The sequence below is a fragment of the Talpa europaea genome, assembly GCF_964194135.1.
Source record: "Talpa europaea genome assembly, chromosome: 9".
In the NCBI taxonomy this organism is placed as follows: Eukaryota; Metazoa; Chordata; class Mammalia; order Eulipotyphla; family Talpidae; genus Talpa; species Talpa europaea.
In genome coordinates, this window is record NC_140076.1 from 94,038,538 (window position 1) to 94,064,125 (window position 25,588).

At 36.3% G+C, this 25,588-nt stretch overlaps 1 protein-coding gene across 1 annotated transcript; it reads left to right on the forward strand.

Moving 5' to 3' along the window:
* Positions 1-315: 315 nt before the first annotated feature.
* CDC7 (cell division cycle 7) lies at positions 316-18,055 on the forward strand (the record flags this gene model as incomplete). The annotated part of the gene is made up of 11 exons (XM_084243252.1): positions 316-421; positions 4,047-4,130; positions 4,373-4,508; positions 8,996-9,089; positions 9,174-9,316; positions 10,515-10,767; positions 11,388-11,483; positions 12,230-12,408; positions 13,112-13,194; positions 15,697-15,846; positions 17,667-18,055. Exons 1-11 carry the CDS (start codon positions 331-333, stop codon positions 18,053-18,055), a joined length of 1,698 nt encoding a protein of 565 aa, XP_084099378.1. The 5' UTR covers positions 316-330.
* Between the last annotated feature and the right edge of the window lie 7,533 nt (positions 18,056-25,588).

A 25,588-nucleotide genomic window follows, 5' to 3' on the forward strand; every position in this document is an offset into this window, starting at 1 on the left:
TGTGTCAGCCGTCCCCCCACCACGCCTCCCTTCCAGGGCCGCCGGGGCGCGGAAGTCTCCCCTTCTAGCCCCGGCCGCTGTTTCCATAAGGTAGAAGAGAGGTACATGGAATCCTTAGAAAAGGCCCACTGTCTTCCTGGGGATGTGGACGTGTGATGCGTTTTGCCCTTGGGGGTATGATGTTTTAGTGCTTGGTTCAGTGAGTGATTGAAACCTTTCATCTCCAGGATCCTGAATTTCTCGGCGGCTTTGCTCCCCCCCTGTGAACATGACCCCTTAGGTGGCCCTTCGCATCCCAATTTTGTGATAGAGGCTTCTTTGGGGATTCAGATGGATGAACCAATGGCTTTTACTCCCCTGTGTGACCGGCTTCAGGCGGATGGCTCGTTAAAAAAATATGAGCAGAATTATAAACTACCAGGTATGTATTTAATTCTAAAAATGCACGGTTTCAAATTCTGTATTTGCAGTTATTTGAAACAAGAAAACTTTCTGAATCTCAAAGGTGAGTTATATGCTTATAGAGAAACATTTTACAAATCAGTAAAGCTTAGTGAGTTCTAGATTTAAGATTGGATTGCGTTTTATTTTATTTTATTTTAAAGGATACCAACCTATCTTTTTTTAAGATTTATTTATGCATACAAGAACTGGGGTACAGGCCAGAGGTGTGGGGGATGAGAGTATTCACCAGAGACAGTGGGGAACAGACAGACTGACTGAAATACACTGCTGAGGGGAGCAGCAGGCCAGTCAGGAGAGTTCCACTGCACCATGTGGGTATCTCCCTGGCTGGGATCAAACTTGTGCTGCTGTGGCTGCAGATAGCTTCATAGGTTGTGTCTTAACCCCTTGTGCCACCAGGGAGGCCCCCAGATTGCATGGTCCAACCATGTCATTTTATCGATGACAGTGCGAAGGTCTGTATATTAGCAGTTGTCCAAAGAACAAAGTTTGTTGATAGCTAGACTAGAATTTCTCTTCTCCTTGACTTATGACTCCTTTCTCTTCATCATATTGCAATAAGCTTGGATTGAGAAGTCGATGAGGGATTTTCATTTAGGTATTCAAAAGTAGAATTCACTAACAAAAATAAATGAAATGTTCTTAGCAATAATAAAACACAAGGTCTGGGAGTACATCATGAACTCCATCCTGAAAAAAATATGATGGGACAGGCTTCTGCTTTCTAACTAAAACTGAACTCATCTTTTGTGTCATATGAGTATTTTTCCTGATGTCCCTATTTTTGGTCAGTATTATGTCATTTACCTATGCTTATAACTTTGGAGTTGCCTTTGATTTATGCTTTATATTTGCTCCCCATGTCCAGTTACTAACTTTATCTTACTACTGTTTTTTTTTTTAAAGAATGATTTATTTATGCATATGAGAGCTGGGGTACAGGCCAGAGGTGTGGGAGTTTCACCAGAGACAGTGGGGAACAGAACAAGCAGATTGACTGAAATACATTGCTGAGGGGAGCAGCAGGCAAGTCAGAAGAGGTCTACTGTACCATATGGGCAGCTCCCCAGTCAGGGATCGAACTCATGCAGCAATGGCTGGTGACAGCTTCACAGGTTGCGTCTTAACCCCTTGCACCACCAAGGAGGCCATCTTACTACTTTTTATGTATGGCATTGCCTCTTCTTCCATTCCTACCACATGAATTTATTCTCTTACACTTTACTCCTGAATTACAATGAAGTTTTTTACTGAAACTGTCTGCTCCCAATTCTTTTCTATCCTCCAGTTCATCTTGTGCTACTGGAATAACCTTAACATGCCACTTTCATCTAATTTCGTAAATGCTGCCCCTCTTCCCTTCAATCTTTTTGTAATTGCCTGCTTTTCACAGTTCAGTTTTCCTTTATTAGTCCTTGGGCATAATACAATAACCCAGTCCTTGCATTCTTGTATTGTTTTAGCTCTCTGTATCTTGTCTCTTCAGATACATCATAAGCTCTCTGAAGGCAGTATCTCCTTTACATGTAATGTACATTTGGCTGAGTGTATGAACGAACAAATCTGGCTTTGTTTTTGATTTATATTGAAATGAAAGCTACTGTTCTAATACTCTTCTGAAAAAAATACTGGGAAATAAAGAGTGGGTGAATTTTATTCCAGATTTCACCAATCTCTCTGAGTGCCCATGATAGTAATAATTCATTCATCCAGCGAACATGCTAGGCTAGGCACTGTTTTAACTCAGAGCTCAGTATACAGTGAATTATACAAACAAGCAACATATATTGGTGTAACTTATAGTTTAGTGGGAGGAAAACAGTGATCAAATGAACAGACAGGAAATTTGATACTGGCTAAGTACCCCAAAGATACTCAGGTAAAGCAAGTAATGGGGAAGAGTACTTCTTGAAATAAAATGTCAAAGACTGACAGTTGAGCCAGTCATTTGAAACCATAAGGTAAGAGTATTTGAAGCAAATAGAAGATAAAATTCTTCCTCCACCTGTTATCTCCCTGCTTAAAAGTTTTATGATTTTTACTTTGCTTTACTTCTCTGCCTTTTCCTTCCTTGGTCACATTGAATTTCATTATTTCCTCCCTTTACCCTCTCTCCTTTTCTGTGTCTTTGCATACATAGTTTCTTCTTCCTGAAATCACTTTTTTTTCCACAGCTGAATATTCCAAAACACAGCTTAATTATCACCTGAAGTTTTCGGCACCTTCAGAAGTATTCATTGCCTATCCCTACTGCCTCCTACTTTATAATATGTGCATTCCTGTATTATTAATAAGGATTTTGTATGAAGAGTAAACTTTAACATTTGTCTTTTCTTCCAGATTAGAGAATAGGGATTTCACCAATTTTGTTCTTTTGTTTTGTTTTGTTTTGTTTTGTTTAAAAAAATGCTAAGCGGGGCCTCCCTGGTAGCACTGGTGGTTGAGCGCAGCGCTGTGAAGCTGTCTGCAGCCTCTGCAGCACAGGTTCGATTCCCGGCCCGCCAGGGAGAGTCCCACATGGCGCAGCAGACCTCTCCTATCTCGCCCACTGCTCCTCTCAGTATATTTCAGTCAATCTGCCTGTTCTATTCCTCACTCTGACTCTGGTGAATCCTCTTACCTCCTGCACATCTGGCCTGTAACCCGGTTCTTGTATAGATAAATGAATCTTTTAAAAAAAAAAGCTACGCATTTTTAAAAATATTGTTAAAGAATGAGTATAAGTAATAGCTCTGTGAAATTGGGCAAATTGTTTAACCTTCCTGAATAAGGCTTCCTTATCTGAAAAATCAGGATGCAGTTTCTGTTGTCAGTGTCACTGTGCTGTTGTGAAATTTAAAAGATAATACATGTGAAAGTGCTTTGAAAATGTCTTAAAAACTATTAATACTATACAGAGTAGTACAACCTTAGGTAGCTCATGCTTGGCCTAGATATTGTAATACAATCTGATGACTCTTAAGAATATGGTTTTTTGTTGTATATAATAGTTTATTGATTTTTGTAGTATTGCCTCTCCTTATTTTAACCATCTTTGTTTTCTTAAAGAGCTTTTATTTGTTTAAAAGCAGCAGTTTATTTGCTGACAAAGACGATTCTATTCGTAATTGGGGCAACTTTTTATAAATACATCATTTCTAAAAGCTTTACTAGGTCTTTTCTCTGAGCGTATAATGTGAATATTCAATACATAAAACTTTTCCAGGCCTGTAAGATTTTGTGTCTTCAGGGGAAGAAAATAGTTTTCAAGATTGCATTGTGTCCTTGTCATGCCATCTAGTGATCACAGCACAAATTGTTGATTTATTTTTTTTAATTTAGCTTTGTTTTGTGGTATTCTGTGCTATGTTAGTGTATCTATTAGCATGTATTTCTAAACTATAGAAATCTGGTGTGTATGATTCTTGACTTGCAGTTTTGTTAGTTTGAGGTGTCTGTGAGTTACACCCACGTGATAGATTTTATTATAGCGATTTTTTATTTTTAATCCAATTACTCATGTTTTAGAATTTGTTTCATTGAGGTTTTAAACTATAAAATATACTCATTAATTTTAACTGTGATTCTTATTTCCTTGATAGGCATTAAAAAAGATATTGAGAAGCTTTATGAAGCTGTACCACAGCTTGGCAATGTGTTTAAGATTAAAGATAAAATTGGAGAAGGTAATTTGGGGATATGTTTTATTATCTTTATTAATTTTTTCTTCTCTTTTTCCCATATAACCTTGATTTTCATTATTTCTTACTGAAAAATATACTTTTTAAAAAACATTAAGGCGCAATTTTATTACTAATAGATGATGAGATGATTTGGGACTATAATCCCAAATAGTAAATACAAGAAGCAAATCTTTACATCTTTTTACTGATTTTAAAAAAAAGTTGAAAAATAAATTGTCTTACAGGTACTTTCAGCTCTGTATATTTGGCCACAGCACAGTTACAAGTAGGACTTGAAGAGAAAATTGCTCTAAAACACTTAATTCCAACAAGTCATCCTATAAGAATTGCAGCTGAACTTCAGTGTCTAACAGTGGCTGGGTAGGCAATTTAAAGATATTCCGATTGAACTGACTGTATATAATTTTTGAACTTTTTTATTAGATGAAGGGATGATGAGATTTTCCATGAATTAAACATCTTTAGTTAGGTGTTTCCAGTTTGCTAGCACTTTCTAGGAATGATTGGTTAAATTTATATTAATGTTTAGAGTGGATTTTCCTTGGGGCTCAGCTTGAATTCCTATTCTTTTACTAGATCTTTTTCTATTCTTCCTGCCATGTCATAAACTTTGACTTCGGTCATCCAGCTAGTTTTTTTATAATATGCAAAACTCATATTTTACATCTCCCTAGCTTTTGATAGCCTCATCTTATATTCTATGTGAACAACAGAATAATCCAGCATGTCTTTTTCATCAGTGTCTGCTAGATCATTCCTATTAACATACAGACATGATTTAGAATCCCTTATCCTCCCTGTACTGCCATCCTCCTAGCTGCTCCATTATTTCTTTGTTCCCTATCATTCCCACACTTCTCAGAAATTATCTATACATACTGTTTTCACTTCCACACCCGCTTTCACTGTACACACAGTATGACTGCTCTCAATACAAGCTGAAACTACTTTAGGGAGAGTCAGCCATGACTTCCATTTTGCCAGTTCCTCTTTCCGTTCATATGTTGCCTTTTGACTTCTGTACTGCCACTTACTCCTTGTTTTCTTCCTGCCTTATTTGGCCTTTCGTATTCAGTATCCTTTGTCAGCTCTCTTCTGTCTGACCTCTAAATGTTGTTGCTCCTCATTGTTTGCTCTTGAGTTTCCCTTCTCTGTTCTTTTCCCTGGATAGTATAATGTATTTTCACATGACTTTAAATAGATAGTAAACTCTCTAACTGCATTTTTTTTTCTTTTTTAGAATTAAATTATTTTTATCAAAGTAATCTTGGTTTACAATACTCTGTTTTAGGAGTACTTTTCACACCAGTACAATGATAACAAATGTATGTTATCACACCATGCCACCAGTAATACTCCAGTATAGTTTATTGGGCCCCACCCTTCCCTTCCAGTAACCTCAGTTCTGCAGTCTGATTTCAAGTGTTTGTTTTTGGTTTAGTTTTGCTTGTTCCTTTGTTTTGTTTCTTTATATGACGCACATGAGTAAAATCATCCAGTATTTGTCTTTCTCCTCCTCACTTACTTCACTTAACATAATCCCTTCTCATTCCATACATGCTTTCAAAAATAAAAGATTTCATAATTTTTTATAGCTGAGTAGTATTCCATTGTGTAAATATACAATATCTTCTTAATCCACTTGTCTGTTGTTGGACACTGGTTTTTCCATAGCTTGACTATTGTAAATAGTGTTGCAACTAACCTAGGAGTACATATATCCCTTTGAATTAGTATTTTCATATTCTTGGCTAGATACTAAGAAGAATGTTGTGATAGGAATGTGATGAGGGACACAGTAGTCATGGAGCAGGTTTGCAAGGCAAGACTATGCTACTGAGCAGAAGTTCTTATGCCTTTTATTGAAGCACACAGGCTAGTAAAAGCTGATCATGTGAAAATGGTATAAGGAATAAAGTCCAGAGGGTGGGAATGGAATGGGGGACAAAGTTTTACGAGGAACAGAGAAGGGGACATCGTGACCACGCGTCAAGAGACATTTGCGTCAGGAAAGTATTATCACAGGCAGAGTTATCCCAAGACCACCATGAAGATAGTCACATAATCAGGTCAGCAGTGGCCTAGGCATCCCCAGGCCTGCCTCATGATACGGGCTATACTCCATAGGTAGTCAAGGAATGCTCTGCTATGATTTGTAAATAGCAAATAGGTCACAGTTGCCCATGAGTGACCAGTTAGTAGCCAGCTCATAGGAACCCACAGGAGAATTGCTGGATCATGTGGTAGATAAATTTTGAGAAATCTCCACAGGGGCAGGATAGTCTACATTCCCACCAACAGTGTATGAGCGTTCATTTTTCTTACTGTCTTACCAATACCTATTGTTTCTGGTCTTTTTGGTATGTGGCCTCATAACTCTTAACTGCAAATTTGTATTTGTCCACCTGACCATTTGATATTTCCGTTTGTGTGCCTAATAACCATCTTAGACTTAACATGCCAAAAATCTAAATTTTGCATCTCTTCACCTGCCAAAAGAGAGAACAGAAATCCTTTTGCAACAACTTATTTTCATCTGCTCATCTCAGCAAATGACACCACCAGTAGATACTCAGTAGCTAAGACCAGAAACCTAGTAATCACCCTCAATATCTATTTCTCTCCTAAACCATATCCAAAGGCTGGACATTTTGCCTCCAAAATATATCAAGAAATCCACCTTTGTTTTTATCTTCCAATCACGACTTCAGTCAAAGCCTAGATAACTTACTACAGTAGCCTGCTTTGACCCATCTTTCCATACCCGCCCCTCCATCCCCATGGTCACACAACAGCCAGAATAGCCTTTAAAATATAAAGATATGTAAGTTTATAATATGAATGGGATACTGTTTGATCCAGCACTTATAATCTTTATATGGTTTCCAAAATACATTTACTTTGAAAAAAAATGCAACCTTATCCCCTGCTGGTCTCCCCATTTCCTCTGCTGTGCTCCCATTTCTTTCATTCCTCAGATTTGTCTCAACTCACTCACCTCAGGGCCACTACCTGTACTGTTTCCCCATATGCTGACTTCTCACCTTTCTGATCTGAGCAAAAGTGGCACCATTTTCTGTAAAGTAAATTAGACTCACCTATTTATCATTGTTGATAAAGTCAATCTCTTTCAAAACCCTTGTAATCTGTTTTTATCCGTATTGTCCACTAGTTAATAAACTCCATGTGGGCAGAAATCAAGTTATTTTTTTTTTATTGGCAAATCACAATGCTGATTAAATATTTACTAAATGAATGAACAAGCCTATTTCTTTGTTTCACCCTGTTACCCTGTTTCACCTTGTTTATTACAAAAAGGGTAAACTGACCTCTTAGGGCATAATTACTAAAGTACTAGTACCCTGAATAAGAGCATCCTTCCCCCACACTTTTAAATACCTCCTTCTGCCACTTTTCCTTTCCCTGCACTTCTTTGAAGTACATGCTAAAAAAGCCTTTATCTCATTTTGCTTTCCTTTCTAGCTCCATGCTGGATTTTCTTCTTTTCCTTGTCTGATATTTCAGATAAAATATCTCTATATTCTGCTTGCACTGTGTCTTATTTTCTTTCTATCTTATTTTGCATTGTCTGTTCCGTTTATATTGTCCCTTGAGATACTACTGTCAGTTGATTCTTATTTTCCAAACCAAAAGGCTTCCCTCATTCCTTACTCTCTTTGACCTTAATGCTAATCACCTCTTCCTTTCAGGCTCCTCACTTGGGTAACATCCTTTCGCTGGCCTTCTATAGCTTCTTCCTTATTTTGCCCTCCAGCTGAACCTTGAGGCTTTTTCAAGGTTTAGAACTCTAATCATTTTCACAACTTTAGCTAATCACTTCTCAACAAGTATTATGGACTTCTCTCATTTCTCACATAAGATTTACTCCCATATCTAGATACCCTTATCAACATGATGGGTTCTTGGTTTTTAATGCTGTTTTTGCTGATTATTCTACATATTTTGTTGGTATCCATATTGTTTTTACTCAGGCTTAAAACCATGGGAGTCAATTTTATCCTGTTTTCCTCATCTTATATAAAGCAGTTGAGTATAGATCTGCAGTAAACTGCCTGGATTCAAATCCTGGCTCATGACTTACTAGGCTAGTGACCTTGGGGAAAGTTCCTTAACCTCTCTGTACCTCTATTTTCATCTATAAAACAAGAAATAATAGAAACAGCCCTCATAGGGTTGTTGTGAAGATGAAGTGAATTTGTTAATAGATGCATATAGTGAATGCTCACTGTCAGCTATTATTGTTTTCTAGTTATTACATTATCTGATATTAAGTCTTATTAACTCATTCGTATTATTTCTCATTTTGTCATTCCCCCAATTAAAAGTATGATTATCAGATGTGTGAATTATTATAGTAACCTCATAATAGGAGCTGCATATTTTGTCAAGTCACTTAAATGTGCACACTATCCTATATGATGGTGATTTTGAGTAAATTTTTTTTTAATATTTATTTTTATTTACTTATGCATACAAGAACTAGGGTACAGGCCAGAGGTGTGGAAGGTGAGAGGATTCACCAGAGACAGAGTGGGGCACAGAACAGGCAGATCTACTGAAATACACTGCTGAGGGGAGCAGCGGGCGAGTCAGGAGAGGTCTGCTGCACCATGTGGGTCTCCTCCCTGGTCGGGATCAAACTCGTGCTGCAGTGGTTGCTGATAGCTTCGTAGGTTGTATCTTAACCCCTTGCACCACTAGGAAGGCCCTTAAGTAAATTTTATAGCATTATTTATGCATTGTTAAGATTGCAGTTTTAAGAAAAACTAAGCATAAAGTTTCAGTTCATTTGACCTTTCCTGTAACGTTGTGCATTTTTCCACTAGGGGGCAAGATAATGTCATGGGAGTTAAATACTGTTTTAGGAAGAATGATCATGTGGTTATTGCAATGCCGTATCTGGAGCATGAGTCCTTTTTGGTAGGTTTTACTGTTCTTGAATTTTTATTAGCTAACTGTTTCAATGAAAATAATTTTATGACCTTATTCACAACTTTATTTTAGGATATTTTGAATTTGCTTTCATTTCAAGAAGTACGGGAATATATGTTTAATCTGTTCAAAGCTTTGAAACGCATTCATCAGTTTGGTATTGTTCACCGTGATGTGAAACCAAGCAATTTTTTATTTAATAGACGCCTGAAAAAGTGAGTATGTCAGGTTACTAGAAAATACTTACATTTGATTGAATTTGTGTTGTGGGTCCATCAGACATAACTGTAGTAGCACAGATTTTTTTTTTTATTCCAAATTTTCATTTGATCAGGGAAGGGAAATACAGTGAAGGAAAAGGTAAAATTATATTAGTAAAGCTATGTACATCATTAGATGTTCCATGGCCCAGTAGAAATAGCATTTAGCTGAATGAAACTTAGAAAGGGTCTAGTCCTTTTTGACCTTAGCACATTTCTCTTAATCTAGGATTTTTTTTTTCCTAGCAAATGAGGGGATTAGACTACATTATAGTCTGAATACTGAAATTCTGCTTGTATGTGTATTTCTTATGCCAATCATATATATAAAGGCCTAAACAGAAAATAAATACTGCATTTATACAATGAATCAGTCATACTGAGTATGGCCAGAAGAATAGAAATTACAACTTCTTTCCTTGCACTTTTACAGTCTTGACCTTTCTCTTTAATTAGATCATGGTTATAGTTTATTTTTCTTTTAAACTTAATGTTTAATTAAAAATGATGTACTGTGATGCCATCTCTGCCAACAACAGAGAACAAAGAATTGTGCTTATATTCTGCCCTTCTTGTCTGCCTTTGTCAACAAAATCCATTGGAAAGGGGAAAAAAGATTTTTGTGCAAGGGTTAGATATATCTTTTTTTAAAAAAATATTTATTCATTCATGCATACAAGAGCTGGGGTACAGTCCCAGAGGTGCTGGGGGTGAAAGGTGGGGAATAGAACAGGCAGATCTACTGACATGCACTGCTGAGGGGAGCAACGGGCAAGTCAGGAGAGGTCTGCTGCACCATGTGGGTAGCTCCCTGGCTGGCTGGGGATTGAACTCATGCTGCAGAGGCTGTGCATAGTTTCTAGGTTGTGTCTTAACACCTGCGCCACCAGGGAGGCCCCGGGTTAGATATATCTTTCCTTAATTTTCAGTCCTAGTTAGCTGTTAAGTCCTTATCGTATCTATAAACCTTATTTTTCTTTTCTCAAGAATGTTTTACTTTTTAATTGAGGAATAATTGATATATATGTATATAAATTCTTAATTGAGTCCTAAAAGAATTGCAGTTTGTGAATAAATACGGTTTGAGCATATTATGATGTTACTAAGCTTTATTAGTTCCAGAAAAGTGAAAATGCTTACTTTTGTTTCTTAGGTATGCTTTAGTAGACTTTGGTTTGGCCCAAGGAACCCATGATACGAAAATAGAGCTACTCAAATTTGTCCAGTCCGAAACTCAGCAGGAAAGTTGTTCACAAAATAAATCCCGTGTAATCACAGGAAACAAGATTTCTCTGAGTGGCTCAGGAGCACCTAAAGAGCTGGATCAACAACCTGCCACAAAAACTTCTGTTAAAAGGCCTTATACAAATGCACAAATTCAGAGTAAACAAGGAAAAGATGGAAAGGTTCTCTTTTATTTCTTAAGTACTAACACGGTTTTAGAATTACACTCCTTCGCCAACAGAGGGAGATATGATACTGGGATATACTTGCAGTTAAAAAAATTATTTAACATTTATTATGTATTCTGTCAACAAGATTTTTCACTAAGATTTGTAATGGATGGTTTAACTATTTCAAATCTAAAATTTACTTGGTAGGTTTATAATGTCTTTGCCATTACAGTTGTATTATACAACAAAAAGTGGAAATTAACAAATTTCCCTGCATGTTATAAAGTTCAGATTAATTATTTTTTTTTTTTTAAAGCACTAGTTGTAGGGGAAAAATTCTGAAGTGTCTATCTCCATTTTAGCTGCACAGTAAATGTAACATCCATGCAGGTGATTTTTGAAATTTTTAAGTTATATATATTTGTGGACTATGATAACATTGTATGGGTGTTTAGAGTTCTGTCTAGACTATTTTTTCCTTTCACAGAAGTGTTTTGGTACCTAAGAATGACTTGGATGCAGCTGTTTTTGTTTCATGTCACTTAACTCTTTCAAAACTATGGCAGAGTACAGCTGGCAGAAAGTGTTACAGATATAATCCTTGTTTTCCCTGTTTTTTGTTGGTATTGTAGGAAGGATCTGTAGGCCTTTCTGTCCAGCGCTCTGTTTTTGGAGAAAGAAATTTCAATATACACAGCTCCATTTCACATGAGAGCCCTGCAGTGAAAGTAAGTAATGTAGCTTAATAGTGCAATCATCAGTCAGTTGTACACTCCAGAGGATTTAGGGAATGACTAGATTAGCATTTGTTATCAGTAAGTCTTTAGAGTTTTGCTTCAGCAGAGGTATTACTGTTTTGAGCATCTAGTCAGTGCTCTTATATTTTCCAGTTTTTTTTCCTGAACCTTTCTGGTAGATTTTTTCATCATTTTTGGTTACCTTATTATTATTGCTCTTTCTCTAGAGGAATATTTAGAATATTAAAACCTTTTCTCTCTTGGCTATCATGTGAGCTCCCAACAACTAACACATTTCTGACACACAGTAAATAGTGTAAAGATATATGTAAAGTTTACAAAATAGCCTTTGATGTTAAATAGTTTTTAAAGTAATTTATGATATTCTGTAATAGATAGCATGAAAAACAAATTGAAACTGAGTTTAGCCAGTGTTAATTGTGCAGTTTACAGTTCTGAAATGGAGTTAGACACTAGAGCATCACTGTTTTATACTTTTGTAACATATCAGGCAAAGTTCTAATAAAGTGTAAGTCAGTATTTGCCAAACTAGGACTGATTAGTAGATCTTAATATGTTTGTTCAAGCAGAAGAACCTAAAAAGGCTTAAATATTTTAATAATTTACAATCCAGTGGTTTTAAAAGTTATGCTTCTATTGTTGTGTTTGCCATACTAGCATTTGAAGGCCCCCACTTAAATGTTAATGGAAATAGAAAATGCAACTTTCTTTTACAGCTTATGAAGCAGTCAAAGACTATGGATGTGCTATCTAGAAAGTTAGCTACAAAAAAGAAAGCTGTTTCTACAAAAGCTGTGAATAGTGGTACAGTGAGGAAAACTTCCAGTTCTTGCCCATCTAGTCTGACCTGTGATTGTTATGCAACAGATAAAGTTTGCAGTATTTGCCTTTCAAGGTAATGTATTTTGATGGCTTATAAAATCACCAGCATTGCATTAGTTTTGGAAGACAACTGATAGAGTTGTGTGAGAGGAAGCAGCACAATTTTGGAACTACATATGCACTAGTGCAGAGAAAAATACCGTGAAGAACAAAGACTATTGGCATGTGTTGTTTATTTGACATATATATACTTTTTGGAAAATTTACTTGCTCTTAGAGGCAAATAATTTTGGTTTGGGGTAGCTTAAAATTGGATATTTTGCTTGTGGATAAACTTTTTGTTTTCTTTATTCCTGCTGATGTAGAATAACCAGAACCAAAAAATAGGTGTCCTCTCTCACTCCCACCTGCTACATTTCACCGTGATAATTCCTCCCACCCTTTCAAGAGTTGACTTTGAGTTTTCTCTGATTGACTCAAGTACAAAAGTGACTATATCAGTAATTAATCACTTGAAACAAATGATTTTTATGTCTCTGAATTGCTGTTGTGTTCTGTTTTTCTATTATGGCTCTTACTATCTACCCATCTGCTACCTCTTTTTACACCCGGAACTATGAACTGGGGGATGGGGGAGAGGACTGTCATTATTCTGAATTATAATTTGCGTTGTAATAACTTGTGTAGATTTTATTGTGACTTAAATTGATAAATATTTTTGTTCTTAAATAATTAAGCTTTAATATAACTAGAAAAATCTTATTTGTTATCATAAGGCGACAACAGGTTGCTCCTCGGGCAGGGACACCAGGATTCAGAGCACCTGAGGTCTTAACAAAGTGCCCCAACCAAACTACAGGTAATTTGCACTAGAAATACAGACCCAAATAAAATTAATTACCCAGGCATAGTTTATTTTATGATCTCTGTCTATTTATAACCAATATTTGAGCTCTGTTGCTTTTAATAAAATTATATACATGATTTTAGCAATGTGACAGTCCCATTTTTGAGCTAATGCTATTTTTGAAAGAATCTAATCCTAGTGTGGCTGTTTTCCTTTCACATTTTTTTTTTTTTTTCATTGCATTTTGCTTATCTGTTTGCAAGATGTTGGGGGAAAATTGTATCTAGTAGTTTTTGCTAACTTAAGACTGGCAACATTTTATCTGTTTGCTTAGTACCTCAGAAGTCAGAAGATTGAAAAAAAATTGAAAACAATATAATGGCATTGCATTTTTGAGAAGGAAAATTCTCTAATATAAAAAAGTTGTCATCAACCCAGTTTCCAGGAAGCATCTATTGAATAGATGAATCTTGCAATTCACTTGGATTACAGACTTTAAAGAAATGCATTCATTCATCAAGTGTTCTGTATTTGCTAAAAATATAAAAGAGTAATAGAATTATCTGTTTACATTATAGTCAGACACATGCTTAAATAATTATAAAATAACCTGTTGAATATGGTGATAAAACTGTATACAAGATATTTGAAGGATTTCTAACTGCCCTTACCTGAAGGGATTTTGGAGTAAGTTACATAGAGGAGATATGGACAAGAAAACAAAAATGCACAAAGCGTTGGTCCTAGTAGGAATCAGGAACCCTTTGAAATCTCCTTTAAATATAACTAACTTTTATGTTGTTGGCACATAAATTGTTTGTTAGTCTTGATTAAACCTGTGTTTCTCTTTTTAGAATAATGTCTTAAATATAACCTCTGAAAACAGAGTATAAATCGGGATTGAGGTTTTTCTTTGAGGCAGGAGTAGAGGAACTCATGAAATAGCATACAGGAAGCTATAAAAAGTTTAGTGTTTCTATAATGTAAAATGGAAGTTAAGAAATGCTAAGAAGTAAACCTGAAAAGATGTAGGTACGGTCAGATCACACTTGATAAACAATTTGGACTTCATTCTGTAGATGCTGGAAAGTTATTTAAGGGGAAAAGATAGTATGGTATGCAAGACATATGTGCAAGAAAGATAGAATTTGGAGAGTGGTATCCTGAAGGGGTACAGAGAGAGATGATGAAAACTTAACTGAGGGCACTAGTAATAGGAATGATAGAGGAAGAATTAGAAAGGCTCTGCCTTGTGATAATTGGGTGTAGGAAGGTAAAGAAAAAGGCATCCAGGATGTTTATCACATTCATCACTTGGGAAAGTTGAATGGGTACCAGTAATCAAGATGGGGAATAAAGAAGAAATAACATAATTGATTTGAGATATTTGTGAAACATCCAGATAGAAATGTCTTACAAAATAAAAGTAAGCACGTGGAAATCTGAACTAGAAATAAGTTGAGTGTCGTCGTTATATATAAATGGTAGTTATGAAGTGAATGGACTAATCAGGGAGAGTTGAGAGGGAAGAGGCTTGGGGAAAATGTTGAAGAAGCAGCCAGAGGTACAAAGTGAACTAAGAAAGTCAGATGATGCAGTTGCCAAGAGATAACTTCTTGATATTGGGAGGTCAGCAATTAGGAGAAAAGATGATCCTAGGAGAAAAAAATGTGGGTTTTTTTGGAGGGTGGAGAGGACACATTGTTTTTTGTTTGGGGGTGTTTTTTTTTTGTTGTTGTTGTTGTTGTTTTTTTTTTTTTTTTTTTTTTTTAGGTAACATTAGATCACAACACTGCATAAGTTCCAGGAGGACATTTTCCCATCTCCACAACTGCATATATCTCACCACACCCACCTCTAAATATTGGAGTTTCTTCTCCCCATTCCTACCAGTGGGTCCCCTCTGGTTACCACCTTTCTATTGTCAGGGTTTTTTTTTTATTTTGTCTTAATGAATTTCTTAACATGCAAGTTAATTGGTCTTAACCTTAAGTGCCAAAATTCTGAAGATTAATTTTTGTATAGAAAAAGTAAGGGTTAGCACCTTGCCAAGGAAGGGTTTCTGATGTTCAATACTTCTCACTAAAGTGAAAACCTTTCACTGAGATGTATAGTTCTTGAAAAGCATGCAGATTTTTTCCAATGTTGCTATTTTTCAATTTCTTTTGATCTTATAAAATGTGCATTTACTTAGTGTTTTGCAATAATGAAATATCTTTTTAAACTTATCAACATGTTGCTCAAGAAAGCAAACAATGTGTTTTGTATTAAGGATGTTAAACCAAGGATTCTCAATCCTGGAATTGTATTTAAAGTCCCTGAGGAACTTTAAAAAAGATACTGATGCCTGAACCCTACTCCAGAATAATTAAATCAGAATCGCTGAGGCATTCGGCCTATGCATCAGAATTTCTTTTAAGGCTCTCAAGATGATTCAGATGCACAGTGAAGGCTAAGGATTACTGATGCAGATGACAGAATCAGAGTATTTTTAAAGTTTGTTTTCTGTTACAGCAATTGACATGTGGTCTGCAGGTGTCATATTCCTTTCTTTGCTCAGTGGACGATATCCATTTTATAAAGCAAGTGATGATTTAACTGCTTTGGCTCAAATTATGACAATTCGTGGATCCAAGGAAACTATCCAGGCTGCTAAAACTTTTGGTAAGTAATTTTTTTATGTTATAGAACAAAAGAAACATGCCTCTGGCTATCACTTGCAAAGCATTTAATAAATTATCAGTATTACAAAATTCTCTTCAAATAAACATTCTGTGTTCATAACGTTCTCTAATCTTAGGTAGAGAATTTCTCAATCACTTGAAAATAAATAGCATTGTTAAGAAAATAGTCTGTCATCAGTTCTGTTCGGTTAATCATTTAATCTTATCAAGTACAAACTATTATATTTCTCCACTATTTATAATTTTAAAAGAATAAGGAATAAAATCTTAATTCTTTGTATTTGTGGCTTGATTTTATCATATAAATATCATTAATAATGTTTTAGTTTATTGTATATTAAGCATCAGTTACTCTTAGGCCTGTCTTAATTTATCTTAGTCTGTACACACAGCATATATTCTGTTGTACAGAAATGAGAGCATGTGGATTTCTATGTTCCTTAGGGTTAAAGTAGCAGAGAAGAGAGATGAACGAAACACCTGTACTGATTGAACATTATTGTAAACACGTATTAGATGTAGGAAATCATCTCCTTAGCTACACAAGTTCTTGTACTTCAACACTTGTGTACTTTATGGGACATCCAAAAATTATCTCAGCCTTGCTCTGATCAACAACTTAAATGTCCACTTTGTATTTATTCTTCATGTACACTGTAGTTAATGCCTTGCAGAGAATGGTGTGATTGAGTCAGTGTGCTATCATACCATATGGTACACCCCTTTGGGGATAAAGTTTCAGTCCGCCTGTCACAAGAGTAGGTGGGCTGCTTTATGCCCGGCCCCTGGATCAGTGCTACACGATAATTATCTGACAGTTGTCTCACCCCAGCAGGTTAGGATAATAAAATTCAGAATAATAGGATATGGAGAGAGTCCAGACTTGTTAGTTTGAAAAACATCTGATAATAACCAAGAACTGCTTCTGGCTAGGAACCACAGTGAAAATGATTGTCCTGTGCTTAGTTAGGTACCAGTGCCGTAGTTTCATCCATCAGAAACAAAAACTTAGTGGTGGCTGTGAAGAAAGCTTCCTAATGGAGGCTAACCAGGAGATGTTTCTGCAACAAAGCCAATCCATAACTGGTACCTTTCTTGTACCTAGTATAAGAGAATTTTATCTGCGGGTAATAGGATAGAATAATAGATACAGACAAGGGTAAAGTAACCAGGAGTAGAAAGCAAAACTTACACTTTAGAAATTGTATTCTTACTTTAGCATGCTTATTCTCTACTGGTTGAAAAAACTTAGCTCTGCTATTCAATAACTTCATAAGAAGTTTATGGACATAATGGTTATCAGACAACACTACAACATTTTGTTGAAGAGCTTAAATCTCTACCACCTGTAGTCAAAATCATACTGAAAACCAACGTGGAAGTACAACATCTGACAAAAACGCTCCAGAGCAAGTGTCAGGCTAGCCGGCAAGGACCTTTAGAGATTTATTATTATAATGGTTGTTGTCATGATTAAAAAATAATGCTTTGCAGCACCTGTCGCATGTTTTTTTAGTATGACTTCTGTGGTTATTTCAGTCAAAATTTACTATAACTTTGCACTGAATATGAATGAAGCTGTGGAAGTCCCCAACATCCCTTAATAAGTCACTGCTTTTTGCTCCCCCCACTTTATGAATCGGTCTTCAGTGTAGTACAATACATAACTTTAGTATGTGGTTCTCCAGTTCATACTCAGCATAAATATACTTGCAAAGGACAGTTTGACTTGCAAGTTTCTCACAAAGAGTTTTCTGATATATTCAAATAGTATAAAATGTTATTTTTTTTCTTTTTTAGGCAAATCAATATTGTGTAGCAAAGAAGTCCCAGCACAAGACTTGAGAAAACTCTGTGAGAAGCTCAGGGGTATAGATTTTAACACTTCCAAATTAGTCAGCAGTTTACAGAAGCCTGCGTCTCATGACCCGGCTTTTTTAGGGAAATCTGCCCAGAATGACCCCATACAAACACTTCAAGCACAGCACTCAGGGAATTCACTGTATAAAGGGGGCAGCAATGACTCTGGGGGTCGGTCTGATGAGTGTGCTACCAGTTTAGAAGGCTGGGATGAGGTGCCTGATGAAGCTTATGACCTGCTTGACAAACTTCTAGATCTCAATCCAGCTTCAAGAATAACAGCAGCAGAAGCTTTATTGCATCCCTTTTTTAAAGACATGAGCTTGTGATTATCAAGTCTTCATTTAATGTTTGCTGTTGTATATTGTGAGGTGGGTTGAAAAAGAGTTCTTTGTGTAATAGTCATAAGTTATTGATTAGAAACCAGGACAAGATGAATAATTTATTTTTAAATTGAAGTATTTGCTCTCAAGGCAGATTCTGAAATACAGATTAAGATTGCTTAAGGGGCCTGGGGTCATTTTTTGGACTAACAATGGGTCTTTCGGTTAGAGATACCCCAGCATATTCAAATTTTTAGTTTTCCCTAATATTTCACTGTCATATGCAGATAAAGGAGCAGTGTTATCCTAGTACATAGGGATTCTAGATGCAAGTCAGTAAATTAATGGATATTTCAGGGATTAAAATATACCGTGCAGTGTCTAAACTAGGTCAGAAGACTTAGTTTATTGATTTCTTCAAGCTGTGATCTGTGTCCTTTTAAAAAACCTAACCTGATTCTGGTGTTCTGTCCATTCTGTAGGTAAAGAAAATAATTTCCTCTCTTGCAGATGTATATGTTGTATCTTTCATGAACACTAAACAAGTACTGAGAAAATGTTTGTCATGTCTGGTGGGGGTGGGGAATATCACATAAAATTACACCTTTCCATTTTTAGAGTATTTTTTGAAAGCATTTTTTGCGTGAATTGCCATGGTTTCTTAATGATTTCTCTCACTTTTTCTGCCTTCTTAATCCCCACGTAATACAATCTCCTTGGAATTAATATGGTGCTTTCAAAACATTTCTGGGTGCTTAGTTAAATGTTGCTTATGTTTACAGTTAGAATCTTAAAATAATGCTACACTGGTTGAAAAAAAGGGACACTTCAGGGCCAAGGTGAAGATTAATAGTCCAGAATGCTTTTCTTTTTCAGCTGTATGCTTTTTCACACCATCTTAGGTAGAATTAGGTAGCTGCTGAAAGGAAATTGACAAGCAGAATTGAATCTATTGCACATTTTTCCTTTACGTGACGCCATCAAGAGCTATATAACCTATTGGACTAAGTTGGCTCTACTCAAGGAAGAATGAAGATTGGGGTCTTGGGTGGATTGGTAAGAGATAGTGAAGTAAGCAAAGTAGAAAAGGACCTAAGATAGAAGTTTATGTATTACTGTATGCCAGAATGATGTATAGCAACGACAGCTATCCAACTTCTTGTGAGAAGTCAGTCTGGGAGTGAGGAATGGATTTGCTGAGAAGTTTCCTATTTTGTAGTCATAGAGTATAGAAACAGCGTAAGGATATTATTTTCATTTTGTTATTTGACCATGAAGTCAGTTTGTCTACCTAATCTATTGCTAAATATAATGTGTGTGTGTATGTATCTACACCATTACCTTTGATCTGTCTTCTCATACTATAATTTTATGAAAACCTAAATGTTCTTGAATTTGTATGTTTAATAAAGTTATCCTTTTATTTTTTTATGTACACTATTCATTTGTAAAAATGATAAAAAAATTAACCACTGAGTGTGTTTTCCTTCTGAGATTGAAATGTATGTTCTCTTTTCAGCACACAGTAGGTAGTGAATTAACAAATATTGACCTGGCTCAAGTAGTGTATGAAAGATAGAAGTAGATTTGTCCATAGAGAAGGTGCTAACCTGATTACATTTATAGGATATTTGTCACAAATGATAAAGCAAACCATAATGAAATCTTTACTCAGCCAAAAATAATTTTTCAGCATGACTCACAAGTTAACATATTCTCAGAGAACTGATAGGGGAAAAAATTATCACAAGAGCAGAGAAGGGGTTCTCTAAGGATATTTAATATTCAGGACTTTTTTCAATTTTCCATTAATGTTACTTAGAATAGAACTTGGTTGATATACAAGGAGGTAGAAGGAGTTAGTATTTTAAAAGGTATCTGATGTTGCAATTTAGGTGTCAGGAAATTTCAAACCCACTAGAAAATGGTATATCAATTTTGGCAAATAAAAATTATGAAGGAATTTCCATACACATTCAGGTTTTTCAGCCTTCTGAACATCACTTTATTATGTCAGCTCCCTAAAAGCTTCTAAGTTAGGCAAAACAGTCATTTCTAGGGAAGAAGGTAATTTCCTATTATTATGGAAGTTCCCGGAATATTTGACTATTTTTCATTGTCAACTTTTTAAAATTGTTGCTGACACTCTCGAGATGAAACTGTTAAGGATGTTTTCATTTAATAAACTAGACATTTACAACTATAAGTACAACAAGCTACAAGTATTGGTTTTTGAAACAGACTGCAGTTCCCTAGCATTTTTAATGAAACTTTTCCTTATAAGGGGATGATTATGGTTGCCTTAATGACCTAAATAAAAATGTGGCTCAAGAATGATTATTCCAAAGAATTAAACTTAAGTTTATTTTAAAATCTGAACGAAAGTCATCAAGCAATGTTAATCTCATGTTTCTGGCATCAACATTTTTAGAAACAAAAGGGTGTTACAGATGTTAGTATATTGATTGCATAAAATCTTGAAACCCACAAAACATTTAGGCTTATGTCTTAGTAATTTCTACTGTTTGTGTAATTTCAGTACTATGCATCACCAAAAAGTTACTTATTTTAAAACATGGCCAAATTTGGCGGGTAATGCCAGTGTCAGCAGATGTATTGTTTCCGCCTGCAATTGTGCATGCTGTCTGTCTGGTCTTTAAAGAACACTATCTAACACCAGGCAGAAATGTCAACATGGTTCGAATTTTTTCCTGTGTTCTTAGAACTGATGTTTCCTAATGTTGTCAAATTGTGTTGGAACTGTCTGTCTTGAAAGGTGGATATTTTCACCCATGTACTAGATAAGTAATCAGAATTAGTTAATGCTCTGTCAAATTACAGCAAGATTTCCAACAAAGTAACTACAAAGGTCAGTGCTTTAGAATTTAGTAAATAATGGCATTTTAAATATCTAAGTGAGAAGGCATAAACCTTAGGAAAACCATTGTAAACTGGATGAGAAAATTATAAAAATGAAGTTCAGGAAAGCAATTGCAAAATAGTTTTGAGCTTAATTTGTCTGACCTAATTTTTTTCTCAATAGAAGAAAGTGCTTTAAAAGAATAAAATTGCCCTTGACCTTTGTTTTCAGTGCTTTAAATAATTAACCAAATTTAAGATGATATAGTAAATTCAAAAGGATAAGCAAAGTAAGTGGGAATATACATAGCTTGTATAAGGCAAGAAAGATGACTAGGAAAAGACGTAAATGATTTAAAATTTCAATTTAAGCATGCACTGTATTCAGAATGTCCTTTAAAATTTAACATTTATACCCTCCTAGCCGTTAAATTGGTTCCATCAAAGACCCTGTGAAACACTAGAGAATGTAATCTGATGAAGAAAAATCCATCAGATTTTAGTTCTACATTTAGGGAAGGTCAATGTCATGCTCTAGTCAAGAACCAAGAAGATGAATCAAAGGATAGGCTTCCTACATCCTGAAATCAGAACAGTGACAATAACAATGACAAATAGGGCACGAGTAGCACAAATGAGAGAATGAAGGAAATACCTGATAATTTTTCTAATCAGAATTTTTGCATATGTTTTTAACTACATTGTGTGGATGTGTCTGTGTATGCGGTTAATTATGCATTCACCCTTTGTGTAAATTCCGTCTAACTTATCCTAAGACTAACACATGATCTAGAAATGACTCCAACTACAAGACCGAGAAAGTAAATCAGAAACAGATGTGTGGCTCTGTAGCCTCACCTTGTGTTATCTGTCCTAAGAAAAAGGAGAAGCGGCCCGAGGGATCCAGCCACCTCCAAATTTCTCGACATTCATCTTGATACCTTTTCACTCAACTTCTGGTGAGTTGTTGGTCTTCCTACTCTCAAACATTCTGATTAAAAACAAAACCAGTCCCACTGTATGTGTATGTATGTGAGTCATCTTCAGACAAGTGCTAGCAATGTTCCTTCACACTTTCCCCACCTGAGGTTTGTGAAATGAATGCCTCGTGTTCTGCGAATGTCCTTCCATCATTTTTTGATTTTAGAACTATAGCAAATATGTGCTCATAAAAAGGAAGCTCCTTCCACTTTTGTGTGTAAAAACCAGTGTCTTAACATCTCTTTCCTGTGTGCTATGAGGAAGCACCTTTCTTCCTTGCCCGGATAAGACTGACTAGACTAGTGCCTGGCATTACTGAGGTGTTCAATAAATGTTTGTTCAGTGAATGCAATTAAAGTACATTTAATTAATGAATTTGCTTTCTGGTTAAGCTATTAAACCAAAACCTCTCAATAAGGTTACCTCTCTTTTCCTTAGCTTGGTGCAATTTATTTGATAGGGAATGACACCAAATGGGAAGATGGAAGACCTCATTCCTAAGTACACAATCTCCTTCCAGTAGACTCTTCTTGCCCCACCCTCCGCCCCCCAATTACTATGTAGTTTAGATGAAGATAGAATTTTGATGCCATCCTTTAGGGTCAGAATAGCCCTTAAGAGATATTTGGATGGGTCCTCCCCAATGGCACAGCGGTTGAGTGCTGGGTTGCGAAGCTGCCTGCAGCCTCTGCAGCACCGGTTCGATCTTCGGCCCCTGGGCGAGGGTCCCACATGGCGCACAGACCTCTCCTACCGCCTGCTGCTCCCATCAGCAGTGTACTTCGTCAGTCTGCCTGCTCTGCTCTCCACTCTGGCTCTGGTGAATTCTCTCACCCTCCCATGCTTCTGACTGTACCCAGTGCTTGCATAAATAAATAAATAAAAATCTTTAAAAAAAAATATGAGAAACACTTGAAACAATCTTTAAAAAAAGGGGGGGGGGGACATTTGGATCTTTCATTGCCATTACCTGTAATGCCTTTCCCTCCTCTCTATCCCAAATGTATTTACTCATACTAAGTAATCAAAGGTCCTATTTGGCCTACAAATCCTTTCCTCATCCATTCAAAGGATCATTTTCTTGGTTTTCTATAAAATAAGTTATAAATTTCTGGAAGGTAGAGACTGTACCGATCCCCATTGAAGACTCATTATTCAGTTGAACTTTAGAGGTTGACTAGGATCCTGACACCAGGAGATGTCTCCAAACCCTAGGGCAATCCCAACCTCACGAAAGTCCCCTCTTATTCTTAAACATTGACAGGATTGTACTGTTTTCCACTGTCCTAACACTTCCCAGTACCCCCCACCCCATCCCATCCACACCAGTTCTAATAGCTCCATTCTGATTTGCTGGTACTCCATTCCATTGCTTTGACTTCAGGGAAGACAGAGCAGCTGTTGGACAGACTGTCTGTAATAACCCTTTGCATCCTTGTATAACAGGCAAGTGAACCAAAATTTCTTAATTATTATAGTCAGGTTTTTAGCTTATGTTTAGCCAAACAACCATAGCAATAAAAAACTTGAATTGTTCTAAGGATTTGTAAGTATAAAGTACTGTAGGAAAGCATGATACACAATTATGCTTTGCCAATGTGATTCATCTTCGTACATGCAGGACCCTATTCATCTTGGGTTTTTCTGAGGCAGCTTTAGTTCCCCAAAATGTCAACCCTCATTGATGTTTTCTGAGAATTCCAACATTTCTGCATTCAAACTGCATTTCTAAGAATGTCTCTCTTAACTAGAAGTAGTGGAAAATTGTTAGAAATTTATTCCAGTTTTTTTAGCTTTGAAGATAGATCCATTATATACAAAGTAAATATCAAAATCGACAAGCAACTTTAAACCAGAGACACACTGGGGCAGGAGGGGCGGGAAGAGGAAGGACTAAGGTCAAAATAGGGGGGGGGTGCAATTGTATGGGGAATATAGCCAAAATGAAAATGCATAAATTATGCAAAAATGAAAAATGATGTAAGAATTATATAAAATACAATATTTTTTAAAAAAGATAGGTCCATTATAACCTAAGTGGCATTTGAGGCTTTGTCTGCTTTGGGAATCAGCTGATATGCATGTTATTGAGTAAAACGGATATTCTCCCAATGTCTTTTGAGCACCTAATATGACATTAAGTATTTGTGGGAAACGAATGCCCCCTTAGAGTTTCTTGATTAAAAATAAATAAATAAATAAACCCAAACTAGAGACAGAAAAATATAAAGGGTTTAGCCAGATCTAGTTCTTTCTTGTACTGTGGATCTTGGTTTCTTCAGCTGCAAAATGAGGTTTATATGCCTTCCTCGTTGGAGGAGTGAGAGCATGCTTCTTTAGCGTTATCACACAGTACAGAATTGTTTCCTTCCCGACTTCCTTTTTTCCTCCCTGGTTTCCCTTCACCTCTCCTACAGGGAAGCATTTCATTTCCTGAGAATATCTTATATATTTCTTGCCAACCTACCTCCCTCTCCTTATCTCCCCTTCTCCTTCTTCTGCCTCCTCTCTCTCTCTCTCTCTCTCTCTCTCTCTCTCTCTCTCTCTCTCTCTCTCTCTCTCTCTCTCTCTCTCTTCTCTCTCTCTCCTGCAATGCAAAAGTGTCCTTATCTGGGATGATGTGAGCCTGAACAATAGTCATGCTAATTTTCTGTGTATTTTGATGTTTTGCCTATCCATCAGATGGTAGGAGTTCTTTGGTATGTGAGCTGCCCAGACATGTTCGGACTGGTGTATCAGTAAGGTTATAACTTTTCTCTAGAAGAGAAAAGAGGGTACACAGAAATACTGGTCCTTACACAATTAAAACAACTTTACCAAGCAGAGGGGATGCTAGTGATCATCTACCACACCCTCATCTTTTCCAGCCACAAACTTCTCAAATGTTCTACAACTTCCCCTCTGGGTTTCTGCATATCCTACTTCCTTTGCCTAGAACATTTTTCCCCCAAACTCCTAGCCTCTGTCACCTGCCTAACTCCTTTTTCAGCTTCAGGGCTCAGTTCAGACATAACAGCTTTTAGGAAGCCTTCTTTGCACTATACCCTTCCTCTCTGATCTCTGGATCCTTCTCATCCTTCAGTATCCTGCCCAGATATTATCTCCTCAAGCAGGCCTCCCAGTTTACTTATTTGTCATCTCTTCCTCTAGCACCTAGAATAGTGCTTGGGATAAGTAGGCACTTAAAACCCTGTGATAAAGAATGACTGCTCTCACAGCTTCCAGTAGTCTCCTTTCATTCCTATGTGACAGTATATGCTGCCAGTCCCTCCTATTTATCTGTATCATCTACTAGATTCTTAACTTCTTATTTTATGCACCATTATATCATCAGTGTCTGGCACAATATCAAGGCTCAAGAAATAATAGTCAAAAAATGAGCATACATAGCTATAATATATACATATGCAGACAGTAGGGCTACAGCAGAGCAAATAATTTTGGTTTTTTTTTTTAAAGTTCAATAAAGCAGAGAAAGGGTACCAAGACCAAAATGGGGTTCCATTTTGCTTAAACAGCATCTGTACATTCAGGGTCCAGATGGGCTTTTAATATCAACTGAACTAGATAGATCATGGCCTGAATTCTCAATAAAAAAATTTCAAATTAATGACTAGCTTTGTAGGAAGTGAAACATGGTTTGCAGAGCAAGTGTTTGGGAAGCCACAGAAGATTTGAACAGACAGAAAAGATGTTTGG